Source organism: Carcharodon carcharias, chromosome 14 (assembly GCF_017639515.1).
Source record: "Carcharodon carcharias isolate sCarCar2 chromosome 14, sCarCar2.pri, whole genome shotgun sequence".
In the NCBI taxonomy this organism is placed as follows: Eukaryota; Metazoa; Chordata; class Chondrichthyes; order Lamniformes; family Lamnidae; genus Carcharodon; species Carcharodon carcharias.
The window spans coordinates 125929083-125942200 of NC_054480.1; the positions used below are offsets into that span (position 1 = coordinate 125929083).

At 46.2% G+C, this 13118-nt stretch overlaps 1 protein-coding gene across 2 annotated transcripts in view; it reads left to right on the forward strand.

Moving 5' to 3' along the window:
- Positions 1 to 13118, forward strand: part of LOC121287112 (transmembrane 6 superfamily member 2-like) — a 48953-nt gene that overhangs the window by 24212 nt on the left and 11623 nt on the right. Inside the window, exons 9-10 of one of the 2 annotated variants that reach the window (XM_041204666.1) lie at positions 5773 to 5892; positions 6866 to 10699. In XM_041204666.1, the coding sequence (XP_041060600.1) occupies positions 5773 to 5892; positions 6866 to 7075 (330 nt within the window). In that variant the 3' untranslated portion in view covers positions 7076 to 10699. Of the gene's footprint in view, positions 1 to 5772; positions 5893 to 6865; positions 10700 to 13118 lie in introns of those variants that run through there. The other variant, XM_041204667.1, reaches the window with a different exon arrangement.

The following is a 13118-nucleotide window of genomic DNA, read 5'->3' on the forward strand; positions in this document are numbered from 1 at the left end:
GGCTATGTTCGCTGCCGGATGTCCCTGGAGAAGGAGCACGCGGTGTCTGCTGACACTCTCGAGGCCTTCCGTGCTCGGTGGGCACCGCGGGGACTGGGGTGTTTTGTTGACCCCTTTAATCACATTTTGATTTAAAGTTTGTAAGTTTCCTTTAAACTTTGTTCTTGGTTTTACAGCTGACCTGAAATAGGGGCTGTGCCTGATTTATCCCAATTTTGTTGATTTGGTTTTCATTTAAAAGATTATCAAGAGTTCAAATCTCACAATGGCAAACTATGAAACAATGTAACTTCATCTGAAACAGATGGAAACGTGTTTGTACTCAAGAGTTCCATCTTCTTAACTTTCCTAACCCTGCCGCTACATGTTGGTGCTCCCCGGACATCCACAGCCTGCTGACTGCGACACCCTGTCTGTGATGCCCTTGGTGGGCGTCCTCTGGAGGGCCGAGTTTTGGAGGGCCCTGGCCTGCTTTCAGGGTCCTGCTGTGTGGTAGTGGCCCCCTCCTTGACCTGTGAAACTGGAGCTGCTGAGGTCACAGGTAGAGGGGATTCGGCTGAACTGGACAGTCCTGGATTCACCTGGATAGATGGCCCTGGGGTGTGCACCTGCTGACCCTCCTCCCTATGGGTGCCTGAGGGCCGCTGGCTGACTCCGTGAGAGAAGGGGTAGCTGGAGTGAGGTTGAGCTGCGCTGTACCCCTCTCATGTACACAATGTTGGAGGCCAATTTTGGCATCAGTGATGGAGTTAAGCCCGCGAAGCAGTGCAGGAGCGATGTCCTGGACCAAGGTCTCCATGGCGGCTATCACCCTACCAGTGTTGACCTCGGTGCATTGCATTGCCGGCGCTATCACCTCAGCCTGAAGACGGACAGATTCCTCCATCGTGCGTTGCAATCTGAGGAGTGCAGCGGACATCCCTTCCTGATGTTCCCAAGCTTGCCTTTGCAGCTCCAGCAACTGCGACATGACCGAGTCCAGAGGCTCGTCATCTGCCTTGGACTCAGCAACGTTCTGGCCTCCAGCAGTCCTCGGAGTGGATCAGACAGTGCGACGTGCTCACCAGATTGTGATCCTGGGGCTACTCTAAAGCTAGGTCCCACTGAGGTGTGTGTCTCTGTGCTGGTGGAGGGTGTGGGTGAGTGCTGTGACGGGACTTCAGAGAGGGTTTCAGTGGATTCCTGTTCTGAGCGGAGCTCGATCGGAGGCCCTGGGTTGCAGACTCTCTTGGCTCTTTGGCAGATATGCCTGTGAAAGCAAGGGGAGATAATTAGTACATGGCCATGGCCTGTGAAACAGGACACATCACTCACAGCATGGTTGTCTGATGGATGTTGCACTGCTGTATCCTCACTAGGTAGAGCACAGGACCGGTCCCGGTCATCCCCCGCCAGCTGGATGGCTCTGTTTTCAAAGTCCATGAGGACCTTGATTTCAGGCATTGTGCCACTGGTCTGCGACCTCTCTGTCTTGTTGTGTAACAGCTTGTCCTGCATGAATAGAGATAGGGAGAGTGTAAGCAGGACGCCTGCCAGGCCAGATGATAAGTATGCCTGGCCTGTGTGGTTGGTCAGTGGTCCCAAGGACGGGTTGAGGACACTGTGTGTGTGTGTGTGTGTGTGTGTGTGTGTGTGTGTGTGTGTATGGTGATGTCCCTTGCACTGGCAGTGAGTGAGGGCTCTGTGGGTGTGTGTGTGTGTGTGTGTATGGTGATGTCCCTTGCACTGGCAGTGAGTGAGGGCTCTGTGGGTGTGTGTGTGTGTGTGTGTATGGTGATGTCCCTTGCACTGGCAGTGAGTGAGGGCTCTGTGGGTGTGTGTGTGTGTGTATGGTGATGTCCCTTGCACTGGCAGTGAGTGAGGGCTCTGTGGGTGTGTGATGGGTTTGTGAGTGTGTGAGATGAGAGTGATGAGAAGAGTGACTTACCCTGGTGGAACGGAAGAGATCATTCATCCTCTTGCGGCACTGGGTGGCTGTCCTCTTTTGCGGGGTGTTGGCACTGACCACCGCTGCCACCACCTCCCAAGCCGGATTGGTCACGGTGCTGCCCATCCTGCGGCCAGAGCAGGGGTAGAGGACATCACGGCGAGCCTCCACTGCACTAAAAGATGCTCATGGGATGTGTCATTGAACCTGGGGGCTGCCGTCTTCTTGCCTTTCAGGGCCTTGTCTTCTATGCAGCAGTCATGGGCTGGAAGCCCTGAGAGGTGCGCGCGCGGCTGCACTTTAAATATGGTCCCCAGTGTGATGAAACGGCGAGGGGATGGCATGGCGGGCAAATGAGAGCCATGTTTCCCGGGAATGCATAATTAATGTGGCGGGTTTGTGACAATACAGCATGAGAAACTGCCAATGCCAACAGCAAGTAAAACATTGTGTATCCCACCTGCTACCGCACTTGGGCAGAATCGTCCCAGATTTGCACTATTTTCTCTTACGACGCACATTCATGCACTCGCATCCACACTCACATTCAATCATGCACAATCTCACTCATACACAAACTCCTACACACATGTTCACACACGCACACAGATTCAGTCTCACACGTTTCTCACACACACACTCATTCTCACACACACACTCTCACACACGCACTCTCACATACACACACGCATGCACTCTCACGCACGCACTCTCTCACACGCACTCTCTCACACGCACTCTCTCACACGCACTCTCACACACGCACTCTCACACACACTCTCACACGCACACACACACGCACTCTCACACGCACTCTCACACGCGCACTCTCACACGCGCTCTCACACGCGCTCTCACACGCGCTCTCACACGCGCTCTCACACGCGCTCTCACACGCGCTCTCACACGCGCTCTCACACGCTCTCACACGCTCTCACACGCTCTCACACGCTCTCACACGCTCTCACACGCTCTCACACGCTCTCACACTCTCTCACACACTCTCTCTCTCACACACACACTCTCTCACACACACTCTCTCTCACGCACACACACTCTCTCACGCACACACACTCTCTCACGCACACACACTCTCTCACGCACACACACTCTCTCACGCACACACTCTCTCTCGCACACACACTCTCGCACACACACTCTCTCTTGCACACACACTCTCTTGCACACACACTCTCTCTCGCACACACACTCTCTCGCACACACACTCTCTCTCACACACACTCTCTCTCACACACACTCTCTCTCACACACACTCTCTCACACACACACACACTCTCACACTGGGCCAGATTTTCGCAGGCCTTTGAAATTGGCGGTGGGACCTACCTGCAGACGTCCTGCACTATTTCTGACAGATATCATTTTTGATGGTAGGGGAAGGAGATTAGGACATGATTCAGACCTGAATTAAGCAGGACCATTTGAACTTAGTGCTGAGATCAAACAGACCCTATTTTGGCTGGTGCCAGGGCCTCAGCCCAGATTGTGGGAGTAATGAATTTGCGGAAGGACAGATAAGGTCTGCATAACTGTAATGGTCTGAAGATTTTTAAATGCCCTGCTTTAAACTTTATAATAAGGCTTCAGCGTCAGTAAGACTTAAAAAAAAGCCTCTGCTGAACTGCTTTGATTGACAGGTATGAGATACAAAAAAAGTTGCATTTTGTCCATTATGGGATATGGGCTTCGCAGGCCGGGCCAGTGTTTATTGCCCATCCTTAGTTGCCCTTGGGAAGGTGGTGCTGAGCTGCCTTCTTGAACCACTGCAGTCCCTGTGGTGTAGGTACATCCACAGTGCTGTTAGGGAGGGAGTTCCAGGATTTTGACCCAGCGACAGTGAAGGAACAGTGATATATTTCCAAGTCAGGATGGTGTGTGACTTGGAGGGGAACTTCTAGATGGTGGTGTTCCCATGTGTCTGCTGCCCTTGTCTTTCTAGATGGTAGTGGTCATGGGTTTGGAAGGTGCTGTCTAAGGAGCCTTGGTGAATTCCTGCAGTGCATCTTGTAGATGGTACACACTGCTGTTATTGTGCGTTGATGGTGGAGGGAGTGAATGTTTGTGGATGGGGTGCCAATCAAGCGGGCTGCTTTGTCCTGGATGGTGTCAAGCTTCTTGAGTGTTGTTGGAGCTGCACTCACCTAGGCAAATGGGGAGTATTCCATCACACTCTTGACTTGTGCCTCATGGATAGTGGACAGGCTTTGGAGTGTCAGGAGCTGAGTTACTTGTTGCAGGATTCCTAGCCTCTGATCTGCTTGTCTGGCCACTGTATTTAAATGGCTAATCCAGTTCAGTTTCTGGTTAATGGTAACCTCCAGGATGTTGAAATTGGGAGATTCAGCGATGGTAATGCCATTGAATGTCAAGGGGCAATGGTTAGATTCTCTCTTGTTGATGATGGTCATTACCTGACACTTGTGTGGTGCAAATGTTACTTGCCACTTGTCAGCCCAAGCCTGGATATTGTTCAGGTTTTGCTGCATTTGGACATGGACTGCTTCAGTATCTGAGGAGTCGCAAATGGTGCTGAACATTGTGCAATCATCAGCGAACATCCCCACTTCTGACCTTATGATGGAAGGAAGGTCATTGATGAAGCAGCTGAAGATGGTTGGGCCTAGGACACTACCCTGAGGAACTCCTGCAGTGATGTCCTGGAGCTGAGATGATTGACCTCCAACAACCACAACCACCTTCCTTTGTATCATCTGGTCAGTTTCAGTAGAACCTATTAAAGGATTAACTGTCTTTTATGTGGGTTTTGAATAGAGGTTTGTTTGTTTTTACAAGAGATTAGCCACTTGAGATTTAAAAACTTTGAATGGATTTTATGAAAGGGAGTTTTTTCACTATCAATCATGCAGGAGTGAAAGCTGTATTAGGTTGCAAGAAGTTTATTTTTTTCATCTCCACATGGCTCCTGAAGTCTGCCCATGGTGGATACTTGTTAAGTGGCTATGGAATTGACATGGAGGTTATGCCAGGCCATTGGGTGTGGGTGAGGGGCATTGATGAGTTGGCATTGATTTTACATGGAGGGTATGAGGAGCCATGAGGGTGTGGGGGGGCATGAGTTGGTATAGAGGGCATGGGGTCAATGGGGATAGGTGGGAGGGGTGAGGGCTAGAGGCCTGACAACATGGATGAAGTTCCAGAGAACCAAGGCACCTCATGGTTGCCTATGCCCTGCTTCTGGGGTCAATAGGCCCGACTGTATCTTGCACCTGCCCCATCCACCACCCCCCCCCAACCACACACCACCAACACCCCCCCCCACCCCCAGCACCCTCCACCTCTCACCTAGACCCACCATCTCCCACCCTCCCTGAACCCTGAGCAAAGATTCTGGATCTTGGGGTACTTTTTAGTGAGGCAGATCTGGTAAGTTGCAATATTTCCTGACTTGGTAGCTAAAATCTGGTCCACACTCTGACTGTCACTCACACACTCTTGCTCTCACACATTTACTTCCACTCGCACACGCAATTCTCACTCACACACACAATTCTCACACACACAATTCTCATACTCACAATTCTCACTCACACTGAGACTCTTGCTCTCACACATTTATTTTCATTCTCACGCAGTCATTTACACAATTCTCACTCTCACAACTCTCACACTCATGCCCATACTCTCGCGCTCCTCACATAAACTCTCACTGCCACACACAATTCTCACTCTCACAAATCCTTTTGCTCACACGCACATATTCACAACCCTCACTGACGTTTAGTAGGTCAGGATTTCTGACACTTGTGCCTGTTTGTTGGGAGTTTGCTTTAAAGAATAGGTTGAAGTTGACTGCTCTCTTTCAGGTGCTGGTCAACATGTTCTACCTGGTGCCATTCTTTGGCCTGGCACTCTATGGCCTGATTGAGCCCGGTTGTGAGTGGATGCCCGATCTGACTGTGGTGTTTGCAGGAGCCATAGCCCAGGTAAGTCATAGGTGCAGTGTTTCATAGTCAATGCCATTGGGAGGCTGAGGAAGAAATGGAGGGGCAGATTCTACCTGTTTAGGAAAGCCATAGAGAGAGGGAGATAGAGAGACTCTTGTCCTGACTGTAATAAAATCAAAGGCCAAAGGTCGTAAATGAGAGTCAGCCATGTTTTTTGGAAAGACAGGCCCAATGAAAACAGACTCATAAAGGAAACTTATCTTTGTAAATAGCTGAATCAGTTGGTTTGCTATTTTGGCTTTCAACCTCATAAACACTTCCACCATGAACACCATCTACTTCCACCTCCATAACATCGCTCCTCTCCATCCCTTTGTTACCTCTGGACTTAACTATTCCAATGCTCTCCTGGTCAGCCTTCCATATTGCAACTGCTTGAGTTCATCCAAAGCTCTGCTGCCCATATCCTAATTTGAACAAGACCTGTTCCCCTATCCCCACTGTGCTGGCTAACCGCATTGACTCCTGATTTGGCGATGCCTCAATTTGAAAATTTTCATTCTTTTTCAAATCCGCCTATAGTCTTGCCTTCCCCCACTGCCCACTATCTCAGTAACCTTCTCTAGCTGTACAACCTCTGAGACTTCCGTGTTCCTCGAACTCTGGCCTCTTGAGCATCTCTGATTTTAATTACCTCACCATTGGTGGCCGTGTCTTCAGCTGCCTGGTCCCTAAACTCTGGAATTTCCTCCTTAATCCTCTCTTCCTCACTTTCCTCCTTTAAGACAGTGCTTAAAATTTATTTCTTTGATCAAGCTTTTGTCATCTGCCCCACTACCTTCTAATGTAACTCAGTGTCAATTTTGTTACCTTCCTGTGTGGTACCTTGGAATAAGTTCAAGCTACTATATAAATGTAAGTTGTTGTTGTGTGGTACTGGGGAAATACCTCAGATTTTTGAGATTTAATGCCTTTTTCATTCTCTCCTTCCCCACCACCCACCCACCTCCAGGCTCAGTTTTCCTATGTTGGTGCATCGTTACACCCACGTACTTCCTTCACATACCGTATCCCCCAGGAAATTGTACCATCCTTCCTCTACACTAACATCTTCTTCGCTGTTGGCGCTCAGCTCCTGGCATTCCGCTGCGTCACATGCTCCAACTTCTTTCTGAAAGGCATGCCCAGAAATACCGAGGAGATGGAGAAGAAAGTTAACTAAGAGCGCAGGCCAAGTGGAGCAAAAGCTGAGGGTGATCACAACTGTTGCTGCTGTTAAAATAATTGAAATGATGTTAAATGAGGTGTCAAACATAGTCAAGTGGATAGCGCCCTCACCTCTGAGCCAAAAGGTTGTGGTTCCAAACCTCACTCCAGACACTTGAACACATAAACTAGGCTGATCCTTCAGTGCAGTTCTGAGGGAATGCTGCACTGTCAGCGGTGCCACCTTTGGATGAGACCTTAAACCAAGGCCCTGAGTGCCCTCTCAGGTGGATGTAAAAAAATCCCATGGTGGGTGTTTTTAAGAAGAATAAGGGAGTTATATTCAGCATTCTGGCCAATGTTTACCCCTCAATTGATATCGCAAAAACAGATTATTTAGTCATTACCACATTGTTTGTGGGGAAAACCTTAAAACTCAAGTGAGGCCATTCAGGGGTAGGGTATCAGCTCGATGTGTGCACATTCCTGGAGGGATCTTTAAAAGTTCTCCAAATGCACTGCTCGACTTGGTCAAACAACCTTTGTTTCCCATCTCCAATACTTCAATAACTAATTAACGAATGTATTGAAAGAAAATCTAAAACACACACTCACACACAGTGTTTTGAGTACTTCTACGATATTTGTCCAGGGTTACTTGCAGCAGTATTCAGCAGAATAATCTTTAATTCCTAAAGACTCCAGACTGATCCTGGAGGGTGGCCAATCCTATTCATAAGTTACGACAGGGAACACTTGTTCACACAAAGGGGAGTGGAAACCTGCAACTCTCCCCCCCAAAAAGCAGTTGAGGCTGGGGTTGATTGAAAATGACAAATCTGAGGCTGATAGACTTTTGTTGGGTAAGAATATTAAGGGTTACAGAACCAAGGTGGACAGATGGTGTGAAGGCACAAATTAGTCATTGTCTAACTGAATGGTGGAACAGGCTCGAGGGGCTGAATGGTCATCTCCTGTTCCTATGAAGCCAATCTGCATTCCTTCCATTGGGCTGTATTGGTCAATGATTCGTGAGAAGGTTAAGGCTTTACTGGGACAAAGAATGGGCACCTGTCCAAAATATCCAACATTGTATCTTCAGGCTGCAGATGGAATTCCCATGGGACCCTGATACAGTTCAAAGGATTGATCCCCTGGTAGTTAAAGCTTGCCAATGTATCATGGCCGGGGGCGGGGGTGTGTGGTGGTGGTCGGTGGTGGAGAATGAACCTCAGACAGCTGAAATGCCACAATTGGCTCAGTGTCCTTGAACCAGGGACAGAGAAGGGGGGAGAAAGGTCAGGCCAGTCTCACACCCTTCATCGCTATCCATCTAAACCCTGTGGAAAATTCAAACAGTGGAGCCCAGAATGAGGCAGGTGAGGGACCTCCACCAGCTTGGTTAAGAGGGCCTTCTAATGGTCAATATTGGAACTCACACAGACAAAGAATTGGAGACCTGTGGAAGCTGTACCCCAATGGGATAGAGTTACCAACTCTCCAGGATTGCCCTGCAATCTCCAGCAGTTGAAGATTAATCTCCAAGCCACTGCAGCCAGCAACTTTCAAGGAGAAAAATCGTAGGGGTTTTAACTGTTTATGTTTTTCTTTTGCTTTGAACATTTTTGTTAACTCGTTACAAAAAATTTTGGACATGGGGACAAAGGTTGTTTCTTGACCAGCTGGATGATTCTCGAGAGTCAGAGTCTTATTGCTCTTGGATTGGCTATTGGTGGGGCAGTGGGAGGATGGGGATGTCAGTTGACCAATGGGGGAACAAGTGGTGGGAGAGGGGCTGTTAGAGGCAGGAGGTCATATGCTGAAACTTCCAGGAATATACCCAACCACAGTTGACAACCCTATAGTAAGCTTTTAGAGTGAGAGGGGGTGGAATTTCTCAAAAGAATCACTATATGACTAGTTGAAGCCCCTCCAACCAGTTCCTGTGATGCCCCCGCCACCGCCCAGCTCTAGTTTGTCTGTATTGCAATTGCTAAGTTTGCTCTGGGAGTCAAATTTTTACCTCCTTGTTATGTACACAAGATTGCAAAAAAGTGTTTTTTTGAAGAAAGTTCTGTTTTATATTAATCTGGATGTCTCCTGCTATGGGTAATGGGACTGGGCTTTGGTGATGTTTTATTTTACAAGATAATAAACTGCAAAGTTCCTTTTGGTACTAAAATACTTGTCAGTTTTAGATCACCATGTCACATAGCTGTGAGGCACAACCCTCCCCACCTGTACTGACAGATGCCAAGAGTCTCAGTGCCAACCATCGCATTCACCTGCAGATCCCATAGACATTGAATTCTGTATCACAGAACCTTATTTCTCATTAGAAGAGTACACAGGCATGTTATCCCTCCCTAGGAACTAAATTGAGTCCATCCTTTCATGTTTAATCTTTATAAAACACTGGTGAGGTCTCATGTGTCCAACTCTGGACACTACACTTTAGGAAGGATGTTAAGGCCTTAGGATGCAGAGACTTATTGGAATGGTCCCAGAGATGAGGGATTTCAGTTATATCGACAGTGTTGATTGGTGAATGGGATTGTTCTGCTTACAGCAAAGGTTAAAGAAAGTTTTACTAGATATAGAGATTTGACAAAATTATGAGGTGCTTTGATAGAGTAAGTAAGGTGCAAATGTTTTCACTGGCAGAAGAGTCAATAACCAGAGAACCTAGATTTATGGTTATTGGCAAAAGAACTAGTAATGATAGAGAACTTGGTTTTACCAATTCACTATCAAAGGGCAGTGGAAGCCGCTTCAATAGTAATTTTCAAAAAGGGAATTGGATAAATATTTGAAAAGGAAAACTTGCACAGCAGGAAGAGTGGGACTAATTGGATCTCTCTTTCAAAGAGTTGCCACAGGAATGATGGGCTGAATAGCCTCCTTCTGTGCTGCAGCATTGTGCTTCTATTATTTGACTCAGTTTATGACCAGTTAAACACATTGGGATCAATTAAGGATTATGACTGAGCTTTTGAACACAGTAAGTCATAGTCACTGTTGTTGAACGAGCTTAATATTAAATATATTTAAAGATACAAAAGACTTCCTTAAAAAAATCATAATAAGCAGAATCAGATTAAAGCACAACTTTACAATGATTGGGAGTAGTTGCTGTACAAATAATGTGTAATAGGATAGTCAAAGCATTGCAATAAACCATTGGGTATCACCTTAAGACAGCTCTCAAGCTTTGGAGTCACACCATAGCAATATGAGGGACTGAGTGTTAAAGTGGGTTAACATCTCAAAATTGGGCCAAATTCTGTGGTCAAATTATAGTTGAGAGTTGACTTTCTCTTTAGCTCTGATGAAGAGTCATACAGACTTGAAATGTTAACTTGGTTTCTCCACAGATGCTGGAAAAACTCAGCAGGTCTGGCCGTATTTTCTGTTTTTATTATAATTGAGTGTATCTGTGCTCACCATTACAAGAGCAACCTCTCTAGCACTGGAAATTAACTTATACATATGAAGTCCCATTCCTTCAGATAGCAATCATTGTTGGAGATTTTAAAAAAATTTTACAAAACTTTTCCATCTCTCGTAACCCCGCTTTTCTTTCCCTTTATTTTGCTTTCTGTATCTGATTTTGACATTGAAATAAATAATTTAACTGACATTTCTGGTTTAGTTTCTGAACTGTTCATTAACAATTTTTCAGTCTGGTTAAAGAGGCATACAGTTGCTTGCCCTGTTCACTCAGGTCCCAGATCCCTGTACAGGACACTGCTTTGTAGCATCCCAATACAAAATGCCCTAGAGATTCTGTCAGTTAGCCTGTGGAATGAAAGGCTTGTACCAAATCAATCATTGCTTGCCGACCACAAAATCTAGCCCAATACCTCAGAACTTTAGGGACCATGGGTGTAGTTTAAATTCCTGTTCCCATTAACTCCCATATATTTCAATTTGCTAATACAAAATGAACTCGGTGTTCCGATTTTGGATTTTTTGACCAATATGACAACCTAAGAACTGCCCTTTTCATTCCTCCAGGCCCAAAAGAATTTATACAGAATTAATCAGAGTATATAAAAATGGAAACCGGACTGGCTTGCCTGGGCTCCAAAGTGGCTTAACACTATTCCTTTAAATCGATTACATTTATAATTATTTCTAAAATTCTAGATCACAACGCAAATAATCAAAGAGCAAAAAATAACTCAAAATGATAAGAAAGGTTCAAAGTAAGAGTCCCATATCATTGGCAGTACAGTAAAGCTTTGGTAAAGAGATTAGTGAAGCTGTTCCGATTGCAAAGATTTGGGGAACAGCTCCCGACACAGAAAACGATCATAAAAGCAAAATACCGTGGCTGCTGGAAATCTGAAACAAAGACAAAAAGTGCTGGAATAGCTCAGCAGGTCTGACAGCATCTGTGGAGAGAAAGACAGAGTTAATGTTTTGAGTCCATATGACCCTTATTCAGAACAAAAGAGAAGTAAGAATATGGTGAAATATATACTGTTTAAGAGGGGAGGGGATGGGACAGGTGAAGCTGGATAGAGGGCCAGTGATAGGTGGAGGCAAAGGATAGATTGCAAAAAATGTCATAAACATAAGGTCGAAGGGGCGTTAATGGTGGTGATACTGGCTAAAGGAGGTGCTAATGGTGACAATAAAAGAGTAGAAAGCAGGATGAGCCAGTGACAGTTAGCCCTAGTGGGTGTGGGGAAAAAAGATCGAAATAGGCTAAAACTTGGGGATAAAACAATGAATAAAAATGAATATTTATTTTTTCCCACCTATTTCTATTATTTTTTTTAAATTTCCATTTTTATTCATTGTTTTATCCCCACCTTTTAACCTATTTTGATCCTTGCTCCCCACACCGTCCCCTCCCCCACCCCACACTCACTAGGGCTACCTGTCACTGGCTCATTCTTTCTACTCTTAATGTCACCATCAACACCCCTTCAACCTTTTGTTTATGACATCTTTTGCAATCTCTCCTTTGCCTCCTATCCAGCTTCACCTGTTCCGCCCCACTTAAACAATATATATTTCACCATATTTTTACTTCTCTTTAGTTCTGAAGAAGAGTCATTGGACTCGAAATGTTAACTGTCTTTCTCGCCGCAGATGCTGTCAGACCTGCTGAGTTTTTCCAGCACTTATTGTTTCAGAAAATGATAATACTCTGGTACTGGTCAGAATCTGTCCTCTCCAGTCCACAATATTTCCCCTGTATAACAATCACTCAAGTTCCAACTTCCACAGGAATTGAGTGCGATGTAGATCAGCTCCTCTCATGGGATTGAATGCTGGATAATGAACGCTCGTGCATTTAATAATTAAATATAAGGAAAACCGAAGTTGTTGTCTTTGATCCCTGTCACAAATTCAGTTCCCTCACCTCAGATTCTCTGTCCTTCGCCTCTGTCTGAGGCTGAGCCAATGCTTCCACATCCTTTTTAACCTGGAGTTGAACTACTGACCCCATTTAATCTCCAACCCGAAGGCTGCCTCTTTCCACCTCTGTAATACAGCCCGTCTCCACTACCTCAGCTTGTCTGCTGCTGAAATCCTCATTCCTGTTACCTTTAGACGCAACTATTCTCTCCTGATTGGCCTCCCATCTTCCACCCCAAACTTGAGCTCATCCATAATTCTGCCCTAGCCCATCGACACTGTACTTCCTGACCTTTACTGACTCCCATTCCAGCAATGCTCAAATTTAAAATTCTCAGCAATTTTCAAATCCCTTCATGGCCTCGCCCCCTCCCTATCTCCACCAACCCTACAACCCATAAAGTCTCTGTACTCCTCCAATTGTGACCGCCTGAGCATCCCTGATTTCTATCGCTTCACTCTTGGCAGCTGTGCATTCAGCTGTCTGGGCCCTAAGCTTTGGAATCCCTTCCCTAAACCTCTGTCTCTCTCCTTTTAAAAAATTCTTTAAATCCTCCCTATATTGGTCGCATATCACCTTCTGTGGACTGGTGTCAATCTATGCCTCTCAACGCCATGGTGAAGCTACCTGATTGTTTTACTAAAGACGCTAATCGTAAAATGCACGTTGTTGTTAGCAGCTGAGG